Source organism: Symphalangus syndactylus, chromosome 6 (genome assembly GCF_028878055.3).
Source record: "Symphalangus syndactylus isolate Jambi chromosome 6, NHGRI_mSymSyn1-v2.1_pri, whole genome shotgun sequence".
Classification (NCBI taxonomy): Eukaryota; Metazoa; Chordata; class Mammalia; order Primates; family Hylobatidae; genus Symphalangus; species Symphalangus syndactylus.
Window position 1 is genome coordinate 55,165,141 of NC_072428.2, and position 23,017 is coordinate 55,188,157.

Sequence of the window (23,017 nt, forward strand, 5' to 3'; positions counted from 1 at the left end):
CCAATGAAAATGACATTTTTAGGAGTGCCAGTTTTAAGAGAAAACACATTATGAGAACATTAATAATCCCAGCTCAAACTTATGGTTACACTTTTTAAAAAACTTATTTGATGTTTAGATTGCTGTTTTTTTTGTTTTTTTTTTTTTTTTTTTTTGAGACGGAGTCTCGCTCTGTCGCCCAGGCTGGAGTGCAGTGGTGCGATCTCGGCTCACTGCAAGCTTCGCCTCCCGGGTTCACGCCATTCTCCTGCCTCAGCCTCTCCGAGTAGCTGGGACTACAGGCGCCCGCCACCACGCCCGGCTAATTTTTTTGTATTTTAGTAGAGACGGGGTTTCACCATGGTCTCGATCTCCTGACCTCATGATCCGCCCGCCTCGGCCTCCCAAAGTGCTGGGATTACAAGCGTGAGCCACCGCGCCCGGCCAGATTGCTGTTTTTTTAATGTTGTGAATTTTGGTGGTTCCGAACATTAACAAAAATACCTATTTGCTTTAGACAAATATACGAGGTTTAGAAAAGCAAAACCAATATTATTACCAACAATTTGATTACTGAAGATAAGATTTCTTTGCAGTTCTTTGTCTGTAGGATATGTCCTGCTAAGGATGCACAGTCATCCTGTATTTTAGAATCACTTGAAATAATTCCTCACTGTACTGAAGACACCAATATCTGGTTCAATTCAATTTTTTTTTTCCATTTTGCTTTCAATTGATAGGTTCCCTCCTTTCCCTTACAGGTAACTGTTACATTGGGTTTGCCTTCTCCTTCCATTGTTTTATATATATATATATATTTTTTTTTTCTTTTTTTTTTTTGAGGTGGAGTTTTGCTCTGTTGGCCAGGCATTGGAGTGTAGTGGTGTGATCTCAGCTCACTGCATCCTCCACCTCCTGGGTTTAAGCAGTTTTCCACCTCAGCCTCCCGAGTAGCTGGGATTACAGGCGCCCACCACCACGCCCGGCTAATTTTGTTTTGTATTTTAATAGAGACGGGGCTTTGCCATCTCAGCCAGGCTGATCTTGAACTCCTGACCTCGTGATCCACCCACGTCGGCCTCCCAAAGTGCTGAGATTACAGGCGTGAGCCACTACGCCTGGCCTGTTGTATATATTTTAAATATAAGGAAATATATATTCATTTTGCCTCTCTTTGTTAGATAAGTGTTTTCATATGTGCAACCTATTTTGCACTCTGCTTTTTTTTTTACATAACAGTAGATTCAGAGCATCACTCCACAGCAGTTATAGAAATATTCCTCATTAATTATTATAGCCACATAGTGCCACATTGATAGGGATACCTTAGCTTATTCAGCAATCCCTTGTTGGTAGCTGTTATTTACGATCTTTGGCTATTACAAATATTAATAGTGCTGTAGTGAATAGCTTAGTGTCTGTGTGTTTTGTATATTTTTGCTAGTGTGTTTCAGGGTTACATTCCTAGAGTAGGATTGCTTGGTCAAAGGGTGAGTGCATGTGTACTTTTGTTGGATATTGCCAAATATCACTGTTTCTTTTTCCTACCAACAATGTATGAGAGTGCCTGTTTCCATATAGCATTATGTTATAATGTGTTTTAGGGCTATTTATATTTCTTTTTCTGTGAACTGTCTGTTCCTGCCACTTGCCCTTTTTTTTTTTTTCTTTTTTGAGACGGAGTCTTACTCTGTCACCAGGCTGGAGTGCAGTGGTGCGATCTCAGCTCACTGCACCCTCCGCCTCCCGAGTTCAATCAGCTGTCCTGCCTCAGCCTCCCGAGTAGCTGGGACAACAGGCACGCACCACCATGCCCAGCTAATTTTTGTATTTTTAGTAGAGTCAGGGTTTCACCATGTTGACCAGGGAGGTCTCCATCTCTTGACCTCGTGATCTGCCTGCCTTGGCCTCCCAAAGTACTGGGATTACAGGCATGAGCAACCGCATCTGGCCTTTCTTGCCCATTTTCTAAAGAGTTGTTAGTCTTTGTTTTCTTTATTTTTAGAAGTTGTGTATTAACCCTTTGTGATGTAAGTTGCAGATTTTTTTCCGCTTTATCGTTTGTTTTTGTACTTAAAGTTTTTTTTTCATTTAAAAGTTGTTTTTTTTTTAAATAGATTATTTTAGTTATTTCTGGATTTTGAATTATACTTAGGAAATATTCCCTCTTTCTTAGGTTATAGCAGGTTATAGAATTCACACATGTTTTCATGTGCATATGTGTGTTCTTCTCTTTTTTTTGAGACCAAGTCTCACTCTGTCACCCAGGCTGGAGTGCAGTGGCACAATCTCAGCTCACTGCAACCTCCGCCTCCCAGGTTCAAGTGATTGTCCTGCCTCACCCTCCTGAGTAGCTGGGATTACAGGCACCTGCCACCACGCCCAGCTAATTTTTGTATTTTTAGTAGAGACAGGGTCTCACCATATTGGCCAGGGTGGTCTCAAACTCCTGACCTCAGGTGATCCACCCACTTCGGCCTCCCAAAGTGTTGGGATTACAGGCGTGAGCCACCACACCCGGCCTTATTTTTTACATTTAAATCTCTGATCCATTTAGAATTTATTTTGGTATATGATGTGAGGAACAGATCCAATTTTTATCTGGTTCCATGTGATTATACAGTAATTCTTATTAAATCACTCACTAAAAAGCCTTTGCTCACACTGATTTGAGATGCTGTATTTTTTTAATTGTAGTACTGAAATCTGTGCTAGATCACTTTCCTTAACCTTATTGAGAAGTTTTAAGATAAGCAAATTATTATTTTTTTCCTGAAAGTAAGCAAATTAAAAGTGAGTCTGACCTTATTAAATTATAACATATATTTTAAGGAGTGCCTGGTGTTTTCCTAATTTCACATCCAAGCACAATTGAATTATTGGGGCAAGGAAACTAAAATTGCAGATTCTTACATTAAGCACTAATAAAGTGTTATTTTCTTACAGTGCCACAAGGTTGCAGTAGTGAGAGAAGATAAATTGGAAGGTAAGTGTTTTAGTGACTTAGCAAGTTTTTCCTCTTATGGCATCAATGTAGGTGCAATAAAAAATCTGCCTCTAACATCTGCGTATAATATATTTAGCTATTTAACTGAATAGCCCAATATTCATTTTATTAGTAGTTTTTAAAGCATGTTAAAATATGATACTACATCTGCCTGACTTCCCATTTTTAGGGCCAATAGCTGCTGACATTTATAAAGCACTTTTATCACAGAATTTCAAAACTCGTGACACATGCAGAAACTGTTACGAATACCATATGAGCTACCTCATCAACTGTAAAAAGACAGTGGCAGTTTTTTTAGGAAACAAGTTAAAGAATGCTTTTCTGGAAGCCAGAAAGACTTCTAAATAACTTCTAAATTAAATTTGTCTAACTGTTTCAAGACTATCAGTGCTACCATTCGATTGTTTAAAAACCCAATTCAAAGGAATTTAATAACAGTCAGGGTCCTCATGATCTTGGACCTATATCTCAAGACAAAACCTGTACCGTTGTACTTTGTATATAAAGGCTCCTTGGCCTGCAGGCCCCATTTCACAGATTGGGACTGAGGAAGGTGGAGGGCAGCCCCACGCCAGGGACACAAAAAATATGTGTATTTTAAAAAGAAAGAGCTCTTGCCCATAGGGGTAGGGTGGGGGTATTTTACCAAATTTAACTCTGAAGTATTCAGAGTGGTGGGTTTGTCCACTTTTTACTTTCTGAATTCCCACAGTGTTAAGCAAAGCAAAATTTCTTTATTCTGTAGATATGTAATGATTATCTACTATGTGCCAAGCTCTATACTAGGCACTGGGGACATGGAACAAGTTAGCTGCAATCCCTTCCTTCACGGAACCTAACATTTGTTCTTGTGGTGTTGTGTTTCTCCTCCGTGGAATTACCTAGTTAGTAATTGTTTTTATTATAGAGTTGCTTTCTCTAAACTAAAATTGAAATATATAAATGAGTATTCTCAGATAGAAATTACTTAGTCCTCTTTAATTATATGCTATAGTGTAAGGCTCTTTTCTGACCGAAAGAAAAAGATCATCGTAGTCATCATCAATCATTAATATTTACTAAAAGTGTCCACTGGATGACTGATACCCTCACAGGTGCTGTCCTTAGAAATGACTCACCACCACCTACTTTGTCATAATGTCCCCATTGCAGACAGAAGAGTTGATGTTTTACTGTATATTTGGCTGTGTGGCCTTTTAGAGTTTTTTGGACCACCACAGATTACAAATGCTTTAATGCAGAAGGGTTTCTTGTTAAAGTCCCCACATGCTATGAAGTTTGTATATTAACAGACTGCTTTTCCTGTTGACTTGTAGCAGTGAAGTCCAAGCTAGCTGTGACTGCCAGCATCCATGTGTACAGCATCCAGAAAGCCATGCTAAAGGACAGTGGGCCTCTGTTCAATACTGACTATGACATCCTTAAAAGCAACTTGCAGAACTGCAGCAAGTAAGCTTCTTAATGTTCCTTGTGGGCTTCTTTACGAATTGATTTTGTAAGATGTTTACACAGTGGCTGCCTCTTAAGAGTGAATGCCAAGTCTAGTAAAACCCCATTTATCTTGCAGTAAGAAACATGCCTGGTTTTATTAGTACATCATAAGGTGAAAAATAGCAGCCACAACCCATATTGAAAACCCCAGTGGACTCCCCATAAATCTATTTCTCATGTATTTATCCTGTCACTGCCACCAGAAATGTTTGTCGTGCCCTAACTCCCTTCCCAGTCTCTGCTTGTCTAAATCCTACCCATCCTTCAAGAACCAGTTCAAATGTTGTCCTTAAAAAAACAGTTCCTAATTTGATATCCCTCTACTTTTCATCCAAAAGCAACTTTTTCTTGAGCTTCCATAGCCAGGATCAGGTTTTTTAAATCTTTTGTATCCTTAACAGCACAAGGAGGTAATGGACTATACTGCATGTACATTTTGGAAATTGGTGGTCACAGGCTTGAGTTGTGGCTTTGCTGCTTAGTAGCCCAGTGGCATTGGACAAATTACTTAAACTCTTTGAGCTTTGGTTTCTTCGCCTTTAAATTTCATGTAATAATGTCTCCTTTGTGGGGTTGTATTGAGAATTCAGATCAGTTCCCCAGACATACATTGAGCACCTACTACTTTGACAGGTACTGAGCAAAATCATTTGAATTCATTCAGCACATATCTCATGAGTACCTATGACATACCATACAGTATAGAGTGAATGTGCCCGCGTACCTTTTCATGTAACTGATGGGAGACAGGCAGTTATGGTACGGTGTAAGAGTGCTGTAATAGGAGGAATATTAAGAGAAGACGTTGGCGGGGGCACTTATCTCCCACTTTTGGATGGATAGAGTGAGGGGACAAGACTGTTATAACTTATGACACTGAAGGTCATGATATCTCAGTTGAGGCCTGACAGCACAGTAGAAATAGCCAGGCAAAGGAAAAATGAGAGACTAAGGACAGCTAAGAGAGAAAACATGCTTATGCGGAACCACGATCGTTTTCTATGGCTGCAACTTAGAGTGAAAGGTAGGAAATAGTTAGACAGAAGACTAAAGAGGCCAAGCAGGAATTACATTATGCTTTGACTACTAGGATAAAAATTTAGACTCTATTCTGAGAGCACTGAGGAGCCACTGAAAATATTTAAGCAGATGGAGTGAAATTATCAAAATTGCATTTTAGAAAGATTGCTCTGGCTACAGTATTGATCAGAAGAGAATAATCTGGAGGCAAGGCCATCAGGGAGGAGAAATGTGGCAGTAATCCAGGTGGATACGACAGTTTTCTGCTGTTGGGGATGGAGAAGTATGAAGGTTAATGAGTCATGACCATCAAAAAACCTCAATGTGGCCGGGCACAGTGGCTCACGCCTGTAATCCTAGCACTTTGGGAGGCCGAGGCAGGTGGATCACGAGGTCAGGAGATTGAGACCATCCTGGCTGACACGGTGAAACCCTGTCTCTACTAAAAATACAAAAAATTAGCTGGGCGTGGTGGCGGGCACCTGTAGTCCCAGCTACTCGGGCGGCTGAGGCAGGAGAATGGTGTGAACCCAGAAGGTGGAGCTTGCAGTGAGCAGAGATCACTCCACTGCATTCCAGCCTGGGCGACAGAGCAAGACTCCATCTCAAAAAAAAAAAAAAAACACCTCAATGTATGGTAGTGGTTGGGGACAAGGTGTGTGGGGGTAGGGGATGGTGGAAGACAGCCTTTCTTGGTATTGAAAGGTTGATACCCGTGCTTCTGGCTTGGGCAGCTGGATACTAAGAAGGAGAATATAAAACAGGAGGAGCAGGCTTTAGGAGAGAGAAAAATGACAAATTGCGTTTTAGAGATGTTGAGTTTGAGAAGCCTGTGAGAAATCCAAGTGAGGATGTCCATCGCAAAAGATAGGTGAATCTAGAACTAAGGAGAGAAATCTGGGGTAAAGATCGAGATTTTGGAATCAGAATAGTAACTGGGCCATAGCAGTAGATACAGTTATCAGAGAGAATGTATAGAATGAAAGAAGGGCAGAAAGTAAAACTCTAGGCCAAATTACTAGTTATGTGACCTTGGGCAAATTATTTAACCTCCCAGTGCCTCCCTGTTCTTGTCAGTAAGGCTGACAGTAGTACCAGCCAAATAGGGTTGTAGAGGATTAAATGGACTATTATATGTTAAGCACTTAGAATAGCACGTGGCACATGGTAAGCACTATTTAATGATAGCTGCTTTTCAAGGGAAGAATAGAAAAAGAGGGGCCCAAGAGGGAGCCACCAGAGATAAGAGTATATGGGGTTTCAGCCCCTAAGGAAAGAGATTCAAGTAGGAGGAACCAGTCAACAATGTCAAACATTGCTGAGAAGCCAAGTAAGTTAGGAAGTGAAAATTGTCCATGGCATTTAGTGATAGCCTTGGTAAGAGCATTTTCAGTGGAGTGACCAGATTCTGGTGAGCTAAGTAAATGGGGACAGAGGAAGTGAGACAGCAAATATGGACAGCTCTTACCAAGAGATTCGACTGCAAAGCAGAAAAGAGGGTGGTAGCTAAGGAGGGATTGAGACGGGAAGGATATATACATTTCTCAAGTTGAGAATGACTTGAACTTGGGTTGTTAGAAAGGTGCTATAGGAAGAAAAGGTTGAAAATCCTGGGGAGGTGGGATGACTGATAAAGATGGTTCCTCAAGGAGAGAGAGATGTAGAATTGCCATAGTTTCTGTAAGTTCCATGAGAATAGGGATCATGTCTAAATTGTTAACTATATACCCAAAATAGTGCCTGGCACACCAATAAGTAGTTATTGAGTGAATTAATGATAGACATTAGTTCTTTTTTTTTTCTTTAGCTCAAAACCTTGAGTATAATAAGCATACAAATATTTATTAAATAAACAAATATATGGCCAGAGAGTAATAATTTACAAGTCTCGTCTTTTAGGGAAGGATTTCAAGAAAATATTAATACCCTGATAAGTTTATTTGAAATATATTACTAGATTTCAAAAAATTTTTAAATCTAGTTGGGTATTCCAGGCTCTAAAAATCAGTTCCCTTGTTGTATCTAGCAAGTAAGCAAACAAGAATAAAAGTGACGCAAAAGTTCAAAATGAAATCTGCCAGGGCCCACTAAAATAAACATGGCAAGTAGAAATGTGGTAATAGGAAGCACTTCAGTGAAACTTTACCTACATACTTAAAGTATCCTCAGTAGAAAAGCGAATTTATCTCCAACAAATGAGTTTGTATTTGGTCCTGAGAATTATGGGCCAACTGAGATCTGACTTATGATTTCGTGTGTTTTAAGAAGTGCCGTGACGTGAAGAAAGTTGAAATTTTAGGATTGGGCAGAGATCTCTTGTCATCAGACATACTCCTAGCCTAACTCGGTCTCTTCCTCATTGCCAATTCCTGGTCCTGACCCTAAGGTGTGGAATTCAGACCAGAAGGAGAAAGAGTTGTTTGAAGGCCAACTTTAGACGTTGACAGTGAAATAAAACATTACCCTTTTCCTTGTATGTGGAAGCACTGCAAGGTCAGAGAGGAAGAGCAGTGGGTGAAAGCAAATGATTTCCGTCTGTTCTTAACTCTGATGCATAAAAGATGTGTGTAAATACAGAGTTTTCTGATGAAGACCATAATAAATCAGTGGAAGATTTTTGGAGCTTTTGACTCTAGCTTTGGGGCTGCCCAGTCTAAAGTTACTTCTGAGATGAAATGATGTATCAGGGATTTTTTTTTTTTTTCATTAGGCCAGGTATTCTAGCAGTTAATCTTGAAGTTGTGCCTGGTTGATCTTTAAGATAATTGCTATCACCACGTAGTTTAGAAATCTCCCACCCCAAGTTGAAGGTGATACACTAAAGAAGGGAGAGAAGCCAGAAGCCTCACTTTCATTAACTTAGTCATTCTTTCAACATGTCGTTTCTAACACTTTTCTATGTGCCAGGTCTTGAGCTGGGTGCCCGAAATAAAAAAGATAAATAAGACTTCAAGGAGGTCTTACGTATGCTCAATAAGCGAGACTGGGAAAAATAAAATATTTTTCTTTGTTAGAAAAAGCTGGGGAACTTTGCTTTAAGTACAATCCTTTGAGAAGGCTAAATCAATTACCCATTCACAATGTGGAATGTTACATTATGGATTTGTGTGAAACGGCACTTCTATAATGGTTAGAGAGAGATGTATGTTCCCTTTAATATGCCACACAAGCTGTTCCACCAATTTTCTTCTCTTGGCCTTGGGCATACTTACTTGTCCGGTGCCGTTAGTATTATTAGAAATTATTAACAAATGGCTGTAAAGGACTATAGTTTATAGGAGCCAGTGGCTCTGCTGCCAGCTTCTCCCATTTTTTTTTGTTTTTCGTTTTGAGACAGAGTATTGCTCTGTCGCCCAGGCTGGAGTGCAGTAGTGATGCTGGCTCACTGCAACCTCTGCCTCCTGGGTTCAAGCAATTCTCTTGCCTCAGCCTCCTGAGTAGCCGGGACTACAGGCGCGTGCCACCACGCCCGGCTAATTTTTGTATTTTCAGTAGAGACAGGGTTTCACCATCTTGGCCAGGCTGGTCTTGAACTCCTGACCTCATGATCCACCTGCCTTGACCTCCCAAAGTGCTGGGATTACAGGCGTGAGCCACTGCACCCGGCCTCTTCCTTGTTTTAAAGCATGATTTATTTATTTATTTTGAGACAGCATCTCACTCTGTTCCTAGGCTGGAGTTGAGTGATGAGCTCATGGCTCACTGCAGCCTTGACCTCCTGGATTCAGGTGATCCTCCTACCTCGGCCTCCTGAGTAATCAGGGCTATAGGCATGCCCCACTAAACCCAACTAATTTTTGTATTTTTTGTAGAGACAAGGTTTCACCATGTTGCCCAGGCCCGTCTTAAATTCCTAGGCTTAAGCAATCTGCCCACTTCAGGTTCCCAAACCGCTGGGATTACAAGCGTGAGCCAATGCACCCAACCCTACAGCATGATTTACTCTGGCCAAGAGAGTTGCCAGGAAATTTGTTAATATTTAAAGCTTAGTTTTGATTCAGTCAATATTTATTGCAAATCTAGCCCTATCAGCGGAAGGTCTTTAAAAACAAGGGCTATTTCATTTCCCAAGGATAATGAAATTACTGCATCTTTTATTATTGTTGGTTGCATTCCTACTCTTTTTGAATTAGGATACTTTTTTCAAAAAAAGCAAGAATATTCAATTGGTGGCAGAAGGCACCTAATTCCAATCCTATCTATTACTAACTGGATGTATAACCTAGTACAAGTGACTCACTTCTCTCTGATATTTGTTTCTTTATGTAATAGTTTCATACAACATTTTTCTAAAGTCGATTCTAAACAATATTAGAGTTAAGTATTGTGTGGAAGAAGCAAGAGTTTGAAAATAAAGTTTTATACTGACATTAGTTTTTTTTTTCTTTTTTTTGTTGAACCACCCAAGAATGCATATGCTGACATTAACTTAATGTAACATTTCTGTCCCCAGATTTAGTGCTATACAATGTGCAGCTGCAGTCCCTAGATCTCCTGCTGACTCCTCTTCATCTTCCAAAAAGTTTGAGCAGTCACATCTTCACGTGTCAAGTGAGACACAAGCCAACAATGAGCTGACCACCAATGGTCATGGCCCACCTGCATCCAAGCAGGTTTCCCAGCAGCCCAAAGGAATTATGGGAATGTTTGCCTCCAAAGCTGCTGCTAAAACCCAAGAAACCAACAAGGAAGCGAAAACAGAGGCTAAAGAAGTAACAAATGTAAGTCTTCTTTGAAGATACCCCTTCATTGCAGCTCAGAGTGGGTAACTAGAAAAGCATTAATGGTTCCAGTGGTAGTAGTTTATTTATATAAGATTCTGATATTCAGTTCTGATTTTTCTACTTTAGTTTGAACCCTTTAATACTTGATATTGTTATCTGAAAGAGTTCTTTTGCTTTTGATAATGATTCTCACCAAACCTTGGATTTCCTTTGCAAAATGGTAATGCCTACCTTGTGCACATTACAAGATTGTTGTGAGACCCAGATGAAAACATGTGAAAACACCTCAAGAATTGTTAACGTTCAAAAAAATGTTTATTTGCAATATGTCATTCTGAGGAACATCTTATATTCTGGGCTTTGCAATATATACCTTCCTTCCTAGTGTATTTCCCATTCTTATACTTTATGTGGGTTTTTTTGTTTTGTTTTTGCTTTATTTGCTTCCCTTAGATTTTTGTTGTTCAGTCATCTGAACTAACTTAAGGGCATTGACTTAAGAAAAGTATCATTAAGATACTATTTTAAAAATCCAGAAAAGTATAATTATTGTTGTTACTATTATTATTATCACTGTCATTTACCAGTGTCAAGTGTATTTAATTCACATCACTGTCATTTTCAAGCATCTATCTTGGCAAAGAAGAAGGATGGAGGAAAACAGTAATGTTTATTGAATTTCAACTGTGTGCCAATGTCTTTGTTTAAATCCTCTTATCAGTTCTGTGAGGGAGATATTAACTATTTCCCTTTTGCATATGGTAAAACTGAAACCTAGACTTAAGTAATTTGCCTAGAGCCCATATTGCTACTAAATGGTGGGAACCAGGAATTCAGATCTACTTCTGATGATTAAAAATGTAATGTTTTAGGTTTTCCCGCTTTGTGTACATACTGCCTCTGATCTTTTTTAATTCTGTCAAATTAAGTAGTTTTTAAATGTGCTCAAGAAAAGTTTAGATATATCCATGGATAATTAATTTTATAAGATCTATAAGAAACTAAGCTTTAGAGATTAACACCAGTTACTATCTGGTGTGGATTATTGTTCTAGATTTGTTCTTATATCTAACACCTATGCGTTTTGGCATGATTATATAGAGACTATACCATCACAACAGTGTGCTATAGAAGAGATTGTTTGAGACTGCTACTTCATGAACAGCCTAAATGCCAGCAAAAAATCATATGTGTTTTCTGTGCTTGTAGGCATCTTCAGCAGGCAACAAGGCACCAGGGAAAGGGAATATGATGAGCAACTTTTTTGGAAAAGCTGCTATGAGTAAGCATATTCTTACCTTACTTTGACTAATGAATGAATGTTAATGTAATGACATATTATACCTGAAGTGAAAGCCACTTTGTCTAGTTTTTGCCTATTCAGGAGACTACCTGCATTCTAACATAAATTTACAGTGTACTGCCCAATATATTGATGAAAGTAACTCAGCTGGAACTTTATGAGTGAGTTAGGCTCAGTCGAGAGCTCTTCAAGAGCAGTTTTTTATTCCTGGTTTAACTTCCTGCCTTGAAAAGATAAATGAACTATTTGCTTCACAGGGCCCTTGAAAATGGGTGATTAAAATAAAAGGGAGGCTGCCTGGCTACGCAGTATAGTGTTGAGGTTAATAACGTGGATGCTAGAGTCAGTTTACCTGGTGTGACCTTTATTTCTTCTATCTCTCAAGGGTCCACAAAAGCAAATATTTTGCCTTTCTTCTGTTATTTTTTGCAGATTACTCACAGTAATGAATTAGACTTCCAGTGTGAATTAGAAGGGCCCAAGTAGTAATGGACATTTAAAAATCTTTTTTGAGAAAGCAAAAATCTTCTTTATTTTTAAAAAGATACTTAAGTAAGAATTCTTTCGTATGGAAAGAACCAGTAGTCACATATTTTCATACTTCTCATATCAAGTGTACATCCCCTGAGAGTATGTGGTAGAATACCAGGAAGAATGCAGGAGCCACAGGATAATTATGGCACACTTTCTTGGAGCATCAGTTTTACAAAGATTTTTCAAGGAGACATTTTGTTACATGCCTATGCAAGCAAAATTAGTTAGAATTCTGCCTTTCCATGATGGCTAAATTGGTGGTCACAGGAGGGATTGGAGTGACTTTTTTTTTTTTTTTCATATTCTGCTTATGTAAGGGTGACAGTTTTTGTGTTTGCTATAAAAGCTATCAGAGAACATTTTTGTGTTCTTGCAGCTCAGAATGGGTAACTAGAAAAGTGAATGGAAAATGTGATACTTAAAGGTTACTGGAAAGCATTATTGTATTACTGCAGGCAGGCATAATCGGTGCACAGGGAATGCTTCCTACTTCTGTTAAAACAGGTCCCCAACCTACAGGCCACTGATGGGTAGCAGTCCGTGGCCTCTTGGGAACCGGCTGGCACAGGAGGTTAGCAGCGAATGAGCGTTATTATGCCCGAGCTCCACCTCCTGTCAGATCAGTGGTGGCATTAGATTCTTATAGGATTGCGAACCCTATTGTGAACAGCGTGTGTGAGGGATCTAGGTTGTGGGCTCCTTATGAGAATCTAATGCCTGATCTGAGGTGGAACGGTTTCATCCTGAAACCACCGCCCCCTACCCCCTACTGCTGCCCACCACCACCCCTGTCTATGGAAAAATTGTCTTCCATGAAACCAGTCCCTGGTGCCAAAAAGGTTGGGGACTGCTGTGTTAAAGCATCATGCTGTCACTGACCTGCCTGGCTGGTATGGGCCACTGTACCCAGTCAGAATATGGTTTTTTGGCAGCTTTGATGAGACCCACCCTTTTGTTGGTTGATTTTTTAATGCATTTGTAACCTTAAAAACTCAGTGAATTTTAAAATTCTTATTTTTAAAATACATAAAATATGTGATTGTGAATTGTTAAAAAAAATCAGACTATACAGAAGTATGCTTATTTAAGTCATGTGTTTAGTTAGCAAATAGATTGAGCACCTGCTATGTGCTTGGCATTGTTATGCAGTGGTGATACAAGAGAGAAAAAGACAAACAAGGTCCCTGCCCTCAAGTCCTTATATTCTACTGAGAGAGATGGACAAATAAATATGGAAAAAAACCCAGGCATGGTGGTACATGCCTGTAATCCCAGCTACTCGGGAGACCGAGGCAGGAGATTTGCTTGAGCCCATGAATTCAAATCCAGCCAAAAATATAGCAAGACCCCATTTCTAAAAAAAAAAAAAAAAAAAAAGAAGGGAAAGGAAAGAAAGAAAACATTTAAATAGTGGATGATTGTAATTGCTAGGTAGGAGTAATAGGGTGTTAAGATGGCACATAACACAGTGAGGGGGAAAACCTAGATAAAATAAAATACTATTAAATATTAATCTAAAAAAGAATTGCTTACAAAGTTTATTTGACATTTCTTCAAGGCTGAATGTTCAGAGTAAAATTATGACTTTTCTTTATTGTATTCAACACGTGACAAGATCATTACAATGAAAATGAAGCTCGAGAATTGGATGAAGAGAGTTCATTGTGGGGAGTGGGGACTTGAACCATTTAAAACTTAATACTGCACAGTAACAAGTGTTGGCAAGGATGTGGAGAAATTGAACCCTTGTGCTCTGCTGTAGGGAATGTAAAATGATGTGTACTCACTTTGGAAAATGATGTGGCAGTACTTCTAAAAGTTAAACATAGAGTTTACCCAGCAGTTCCTCTCCTAGATATCTACCCAAGGGAATTAAAACTGTATGTCCACACAAAAACTTGTGCATAGATGTTCATAGCAGCATTCTTCATAATAGCCAAAAATTGAAACAATCCAAAAGTCTGTCATCTGATGAATGGATAAACAAAGGTGATATATCCAGACAATGAAATGTTATTCAGCTATAAAAAGTAATGAAGTACAGATGGATATGTGATATGACATGGATGAACCTTGAAATATTAAGTGAAAGAAGCCAGATAGAAAAGATCATATATGATTTCATTTGTATGAAACGTCCAGAATAGGCAAGTCTATAGAGACAGAAAGTAGGGGCCAGGTGCGGTGGCTCACGCCTGTAATCCGAGCACTTTGGGAGGCTGAGCCGGGCGGATCACGAGGTCAGGAGATCGAGACCATCCTGGCTAACACAGTGAAACCCCATCTCTACTAAAAAGATACAAAAAAATTAGCTGGGCCTGGTGGTGGGCGCCTGTAGTCCCAGCTACTCAGGAGGCTGAGGCAGGAGAATGGCGTTAACCCAGGAGGTGGAGCTTGCAGTGAGCCGAGATCACGCCACTGCTCTCCAGCCTGGTCGACAGAGCAAGACTCTGTCTCAAAAATCAATAAATAAATAAATAAATAAATAAAGGTTGTCAGGGGCTGGACTGGGGTTGAGGAGGAATGCTAATGGGTTCAGGGTTTCTTTTTGGGGTAATGAAAATGCTCTAAAATTGGACAGCAATGGTGGATATACAACTAAAACGCACTGAATGTAAAGTGATGAATTTTATGGTATGTGAATTATATCTCAATTTTTAAAAGTAATGCTTTATATGTAATAAAATTCAGCATTGATGACAAAATTTAAAGGTCATAATTGGTTATCTTTATTTGCTTGAAAAGGTTTCATGTTTTCTTGAGTATAAGAAGGAAATGTTTTTAATCAGCTAGAAGATAGGTGACTTGATCATTCAGGTAACAAAAAAATGTCATTAAATTTTCCTTAATAATCGCCTTAAAATGTTGCATTGAACTACCTCTTTACCAGTTAATTGGCTATTGGTAGCTGCATATATGTTTAAGTTGGAGGTCTCAAAATTCTGTGAAACCAAGACAGAAGAAATTCTGGATGCTGAATCTAATGTTTGATCAGTGGCATTTTAATTCAGATCAGTTTTCTGTAATTGGTAAATTCAATGCAATAGCCTCTCTTTCCTTAATCCATAGATAGGTAGGAAGTATTTGGAGGTTTTTTTCTCCTAATGATGCAATTTTTAAAACAATTGCTATTAAAACAATATAATTTATGTGATTGCAAAATTTGCATAAATTTTAAAGCTACACATGTGACTCCAGTGAACTGTATTTTTTGGATTGGCTGTTGACCCCTAGACCCCTGGAGATGCATGTTTACTCTCCTGTACAATTTGGGATATTTGAGAGGCACTGATACTTGAGAACAACAGTTGAAAATGCAAGAGTATGCCATCGTTGGGAAGGTGGATTCCATCTTTCGCATTTTCCATTCAAGTCTTCAGGAAAAAGAAAAGTATAAATAGATTGCATTTTACACTTTGGTCCATCACCTACACCTTCAAATAATACACATTATTTATAAATTATTATACTAAGCTGTGCATAATAGCCCAGACTATGATGCCAATTTTTTTCTACACTGTAGATGGTTTAAGCTATTATACAACATATAACCAAGACTACTTATTGAAGCACCTCCAGCTATTGACAGCTTTCTAATAGTATATTGTGACTTTACTTGTGAAAAGCTATCACTAAGTACAGCGTGAAGGCTAGATGACATGCTTCTGTAGTTCCTCAGATGGCTAGGCCTGTTTGCATTTCTTAGTTCTCCCTGGTGCGCAGTAGTCATTCTTCAGCTTGGTGTAGGGAAAGGTTAAGGATTTGAGGAGTTAAACTGACTTTGGTTCAAATCCCAACTCTTTTCTGTCAGTGTTACCTTGGATAAATCATTTAACCAATACTGATCTCTTTTAATCCTTATAATAATCTTGTAAATATTATCCCAGGTTTAGAAAAGACTGACTTAGATAAAATAACTTGCCCAGAGTGAAGTGGGGTTTGAACCAAACTTCTTTGACTCCAAAATAGTCTTTAAATTTTATCATTAAGGTAGTAGTGAGATATTAAGGGTATCCAGGCATTAAAAGATAGAATATATAGAAAGTAAAGGTCTTGCTGCAAATCGTTGTCACCAGTGATTGTGTATTGTTGGGAAACATCTTGCAATCCTTATGATTCTTGATTTTCCTCATCTGAAAATGAGAAGGATGATACCTCATAAAGTTGTATTTGTTTTTTCTAAGCCTTGCTTTTACTATCATTTAGCCTGGGGGCTGTGATACAATGAGGGATTAGCAGGGGGCAGAAATGAAAAGTTATACAGTTAGAGTGGTAGTTGGAAAGGAGGAATGTTTTCTGAATAGTCCATGAGCTCCTTTTTGCCCCTGCTCCTAACATACTACCTGGCACATGGTAGACTGTCAAAAGAATGATATATTAATATTGCATGATGGGGTCATATGTCGTCTGCTATACTTTATTTATAGATAAACTTAAAGTCAATTTGGACTCAGAACAAGCAGTGAAAGAAGAAAAAATAGTGGAGCAGCCTACAGTGTCTGTCACTGAACCAAAGCTGGCAACTCCTGCAGGCCTGAAAAAATCCAGCAAAAAAGCAGAGCCTGTTAAGGTGCTGCAGAAGGAAAAAAAAAGGTAGGAAAATTTTGTTGCTTGTTGGGGAAGAGTCTCTACTGTGAGTGAGAAGGTCTCTTTGGGCTTATTGACAGCAGGCAGTTTTCAGTTAAGTACTAAATCCCACTTAATGCCTTAGGGATACAACTATACAACCAAAATGGAAAGAGAAGCCCAGTAGCTTATCTAGTGGAGTAGGACTGTGGGATCAGCCAGTTTGGATGATTTAAGGACCAAAGTCATTTTTTTGGCCTTATTGATCTAAATTGATTGTTAATTTTTGTTTTAAATTTGTGGACATGGCATAAGTGTGCCTAGTTGTGTGTGTGTGTGTGTGTGTGTGTTTCACTTCATGAACAGTTACTGTTTCCAGTCAAGTTTAAGAGAAAAACTTCTTTGTTTTCTTTTTATATCAATGGGTTTATTTTTCAAGTGGTAAAATGTAATTAGAAAAGAAAATAAAAAGCACATAAGCTATTAAACCTAGATCCAGGAATTGGAGACACTACCTCATAGTTGGTAGAATTAGTCTGTTGAAAGAAATTCTAAAGGACACTGTCAACGCTGATAGGCCTAGAAAGACGACTTTTGTGGCAAAGTTGGGACTACTCTCGTTGAAAACATCAACAAAATGGTGAAATTTTAGAGTGTTAAAGCCCTGTCCAGTGGGCCTCACCGCCTAGGAACATATGACTTGTATGGATTAAAATGTCCACAACCATGGATACATCACTCACTGTTGATGCTTATTGCCAGGAATGCATTCAGTATTTCACTACTAAATGTGATGTTAAATGTAGATTTTTAATAGATGCCCTTAACCAGATTGAAGAAGTTGTTTTCTGTTCCAAGTCTACTAAGAGGTTTTATCATGAGTGGGTATTTAATTTGGACAGATTTTTTTTTTTTTAATTTATTGGATGCTCAGATGGTGTTTTTATTAATGTGGTGAATTACACTGATTTTAAAATGTTAGGCCAACCTTATGTTCTTGGGATAAACTCCACTTGGTTATGATGTATTATCCTTCTTTATATATTGCAGGATTAGATTTGTTAATATTACACTAAGCATTTGTTGCCTGTGTTTATGAGGGCTATAGGTCAGTTACATTCTTTTCTGGTAATGTCTTTATCAAGTTGCTGTGTCAAAATTGTGCTAACTTCATAAGATTAGTCATGTGCTGTGTAACGATGTTTGGGTCAACAGTGGGCCGCATATATGACAGTGGTCTCATAAGATTATAATGGAGCTGAAAAATTCCTATTGCCTAGTGACATCATAGCTGTCATGACATGGTAGTGCAACACATTCCTCACGTGTTTGTGATGATGCTGGTATAAACATACCTACTGTGCTGCCAGTCATGTGAAAGTATATCATGTATATTAATAGTTATGTATACATAATGCTTGATAATAAAAATGACTATGCTACTATAATTACTGCACTATACTTTTTATCATTTTAGAGGGTAGTCTTTCTACTTACAAAAAAAGTTGACTGTAAAATAGCCTCAGGCAGCCCTTAGGAGATATTTCAAAAGAAGGCATTGTTATCATAAGAGATGACAGCTTCATGTGTGTTACTGCCCCTGAAGAAGACCTTCCGGTGGGACAAGATGTGGAGGTGGAAGACAGTGATCATTGATGATCCTGATCCCGTGTAGGCCGAGGCTAATGTGTGTTTGGGTCTTAGCTTTCAACAAAAAAAGTTTAAAAAGTAAATAAAAAATTTTTAAAATAGAAAAAAGCCTATAGAATAGGGATATAAAGAAGAAAATATTTTTGTACAGCTGTACAGTTTTTTGTGTTTTAAGCTGTGTTATTACAAAAGAGCCAAAAAGTTATAAAATTGAAAATAAAGTAAGCTGTTTATTATTGAAGAAAGAAAAACATTTAAAAATAAATTTAGTGTTGCCTGAGTATCCAGTGTTGATAAAGTCTACAGTAGTGTACAGTAACATCCTATGGCCTTCACATTCACTCACCACTCACTCACTGACTCAGTCAGAGCAACTTTCAGTGCTGAAAGCCCCATTCATGGTAAGTGCCCTATACGTGTGTACCATTTTTAATCTTTTTTATACAGTATTTTTACTGTATCTTTTCTCTTTTTAGATGTTTAAATACACAAATACCGTTGTGTTACAGTTGCCTACAGTATTGAGTACAGTAACAATGATGTACAGGTTTGTAGCCTAGGAGCAATAGACTATACCATCTAGGTTTGTGTGAGTATACTCTGATGTTCACACAGTGAAATCACCTAACAATACATTTCTCAAAATATGTCCCTGTCATTAAGTGATCCATGACCGCAGTTGGGAGAAGTTTCCTCTGTTTTCTGAAGGAGTTTATATATACGTGTATATTTTTCAAATGTTTAATAAAATTTACCAGTGAATCCAGGGCTGGATTTTATTTGTGGGAAAGGTTTTTATTGTGAATTTGATTTAACTAGAGCTGTTCAAATTCTCTAGTTCTTCTTGGATCAGTTTTGACTGAGTTGTGTTTTTAAAACTCAGTCAAAATTTGATCTAAAGTGTTGAGTTTATTGGCATAAACCTGTTCATTATATAACCTTATTCTTCGAGTTTGTAGAACCTGTACTCAATACGGATTTCTTTACTGTTTCATTCCTGATTGATAATTTATATTTTTCTGTTTTCAAAATGGGTTTTATAAAAGGCTTATTAATTTTATTAATCTCCCAAAAATAACAACTTTGGCTTTGTTAATTTTCTCTTATTTTTTATCTCATTGATTTCTGCTCTTATTGTTTCCTTTTACTTTGGGTTTAATTGTTCTTTTTCTAGTTCAAGGTAGAAAGGAAAGTTGGTATTTAAAGTTATATAGGACATACTTGATGGCAAAGATTATGTCTTGTATATATTTGTTTCTCTAATATTCAGTAGGCCTTTGATAAATTACTTGTTGGTTGCATGAGGAGTGTGATGGAGTATCCATTCATCCAGAGGAGCTAAATAATGTCACGATGGAGTCTAAGTTGTTTTTTTTTTTATTATGTCATTAGAATCACCTTAAAAGGATATCTCTGCCTTTGCTCATATCGTTCTTTCTCTTTAAAATATGTTTCCCCTTTCTACATGATGAACTTCTACTTAGCTTTTAAGTTTTCCAAATATGAATTATATTCCATAACATTTTATTTGTCCAGTTAAATCTACCACATTGCCTTATAGCCAGTGGTGCTTGCCAGAGCTTCTTGAAAACAGTATTTTCTTCTGTATCGTTGCATTCTCAATGGCTAGCAAAGAGCCTTGTAGGTATGTAGTAGCTGCTTATTTAATGCTTGTTGGATAATTGAAAGGCCAATCAAGGAAGTAAGAAGGAATTTGGAAAGATTCTTGATAACCTGGTTGTGGCTTCCAGCAGTCTCTAGAGAACTCTAGAACTTTTTTATTCAAGTCACCTCATGAAGTGACCTAGTTGTAGTCAGTTAGCAGAGTATCCTTAACAAGAGTCCTTATTGGACTATTTGGCCATCCTTTTCTACCCTCTGGAATTAAGACCACGAGTTATAAAGCAAAACCCATAAGAGCATGTGAATACTTACATTTTTGTTCTGTGTAACACACTTAATTTATTTCTGGATGGCAACAGGGGGAAGCGAGTAGCGTTATCTGATGATGAGACAAAGGAAACTGAAAACATGAAGAAAAAGAGGAGAAGAATCAAACTTCCTGAATCTGATAGCAGTGAAGATGAAGGTTGGCATTACCATTCATTTTGGGTTAGGAGGATCAATTTTACTTTCAATGTTCAAGGAGCTAAAAAAGTAATGGATTAAGGATCACCATGAGGTAGTAATTCTAACATTAAGAGACACCATAGCACCTCTTTCTGTTTGAAATCTGCGTTAGCCTTTTGACTAGAACCATGATCTTTTGGAAATTTGTCAAAATAACACAGAGGGAAAGAGGATAAGAGTTATTATTATACATACTAAGACTTTTCCTTTTCTTTTTTTTTACTTTTAAGGGGAGGATATTCCTTTAGCTACCTTCATGTGAATCTTTTAAGAATTGTGACATTCTAGGCAGCCAGGGTATTACTGGTGGTGGTCCACACAGGTAAAACTAGGGTTGACTGGAACAACCTACAGTGTCATTGTTAGAAGGGAATGACACTGTGGACCCTTCTAGTTTTAGGCTGTGGGCAATGTTGTAAGATAAGCAAACCTCATAAGGGCAAGAGTCTTACCGGGAACATTAATATGCTTTTTAAAAAATATCAAGTATTTTGAAGAGCCAAGATCTTGCCCCAAATTGTATAAAGTATATAGAAAAAGAAGGAGGCTAAAAAGAAAGTTAAATGGGTTGAACTGATATGCTGGACGACTCTACCTTGAAAAGCCCACTTTGAGACACAGTGGTGAAAAGTTTGAACTGCTCTAATCAATTGTCCATGAATTCATGGCATAATGGGTATAAAACATTTTAGGTAATGAGGGGAAATCCAGTCCAAAGGATTTCAGCATCACATAAAGATACAGAGACAAACACAAACAGATACTAAAAGGGAGAGTAAAGAAGAATAATGAATGCAAAAAAGGAACCTACTGAGCTATCAAAGGACAAAATGAAACTTGTAAGATTCTACTTTTTCCAGAAACTACTCTAAGAGGAATTGAAAATGGTAAGAGAGGCTTCCGAAAAAAGGATATTAGCTCAACTATACAAGTGAGTGAAAAAAAACAAATTGTATATACAGATGACAGTAATGCAAAAGAAATGAACAGACCCAAGAAATAGTAGCAGGAAGTTGAATCTGATAGAGGTGTAGCATCTTTGACACTTCTGTGGATTTAGATTCTACCATTCATGCTATGTGTTTAGAATTACAGCCCGTGATATCCTGTGAGAGGTACAATGTCCTTCCGTGGTTTTTAGTGGCTCTTTAGAATGGGTAGGAGTAAGACACGTGAGCATCCCAGAGAGGCAAATGCTATATTTTCATTCCATTGTCATTTATCAGAATGTTTTGGCCAAGGCTGCTGAAAGGAACAACTCCATGTAGACACATGGGAAAATAATTGGGAAGTAAATGTAGGAATAGGTGCTAATTGGAACAGTCTTCCCTATTTCCAATCAGTAAAAGACCTTGGGAAGATTTTGGAAAGGTCTTTGAAGCTATCAACCTAATGTACATTAAAAAGCTAAACTAGATACTCTAGTATTAGTAAAGGAGTCAGTTCTAAGTTAAGGCATGACTATGGTTGGTTGAGCACTCATTATATCCTTCTGAAATATTCCCTATAGTTCTGATCTGTAGCCTACAAAAATAATACTGTTGGGTGATTAGAAATATGAGTGGGGTTATTTAGTTTTGAAAGGAATGTGAAGAAATGCGATAGAGGTGCACAGCCTATAGTAACAGATGATATAGAGCAGAAGCTCTTAGATTTTTTTCCTCTGGCAAAGATAATTTTTGGCATCTGACTAAATTTATAAACCTCTGCCATTTTATTCTTAAATTTCGTCTTTGTCTCAAAGCCAGTGGGATTTTTTTTTAAACCTTTACACAGTCTCTAACTTATTATTGCTTTATTTCTGTTACACTGAATATGTCATATTAGTTCAATATGCTGTCTTCAGCCAGAAGTTAGAAAAGGAACAGCAGGAGTAGAGAAAATACAAGAACTTTGGAGTCAGGCAGACCTGGGTTTAAATTTTACCTTGACCACTTATTGTGTGACTTTAAGCAGATTAGTTAATTTGTTTAATTCTTTGTTTATGCATCTCTAAAATGGGGATTTTTATCATAGATGGTATAGGCTTTTCATGAACATGAAATAAGATGATGTGTCAGAAGTGCCAAGACAGTGCTTGGTACATGGTTTTCTTTTGTTTTGTCTTGCTTTTTTTTTTTTTTTTTTTTTTTTTTGAGACAGAGACTTGCTCTGTCGCCCAGGCTGGAGTGGTGCAGTGGTGCAATGCATTCTCGGCTCACTGCAACCTCTGTCTCCCGGGTTCAAACGATTTTCTGCCTCAGCCTCCTGAGTAGCTGGGATTACAGGTGCCTACTACCACGCCCAGCTAATTTTTTGTATTTTTAGTAGAGATGGGGTTTCACCATGTTGGCCATGTTGGTCTTGAACTCCTGACCCTGTGATCCACCTGCCTTGGCCTCTCTAAGTGCTGGGATTACAGGCGTGAGCCACTGCACCTGTCCTGTTTTTTCTTTTACCTGTGTCTGGAAACAAGTTCAGATAGTTTTCTTATTACTCATTCTACTCTTCCTGCTGAGGTGCCCATACTTGCAAGTACCTTCAGTTTTTTCAGAAAATTCCCTTCCACTTCTGTTTGTAACTCTCTCCCCAAGGGACTGTTCCTTTCTCTTTTACCCCTGCGGGGTCATA

The 23,017-nt window shown here is 38.1% G+C and overlaps 1 protein-coding gene across 3 annotated transcripts in view; it reads left to right on the forward strand.

Annotated features, from left to right (window-relative positions):
* The window catches only part of POLD3 (DNA polymerase delta 3, accessory subunit), a 50,676-nt gene that overhangs the window by 16,911 nt on the left and 10,748 nt on the right, over window positions 1–23,017 (forward strand). For all 3 annotated transcript variants that reach the window (XM_055282926.2, XM_063641354.1, XM_055282929.2), the window contains 6 exons: window positions 2,926–2,965; window positions 4,306–4,438; window positions 9,954–10,221; window positions 11,434–11,506; window positions 16,489–16,654; window positions 20,260–20,366. In XM_055282926.2, coding sequence (XP_055138901.1) covers window positions 2,926–2,965; window positions 4,306–4,438; window positions 9,954–10,221; window positions 11,434–11,506; window positions 16,489–16,654; window positions 20,260–20,366 — 787 coding nt within the window. The remainder of the gene's footprint in view (window positions 1–2,925; window positions 2,966–4,305; window positions 4,439–9,953; window positions 10,222–11,433; window positions 11,507–16,488; window positions 16,655–20,259; window positions 20,367–23,017) is intronic.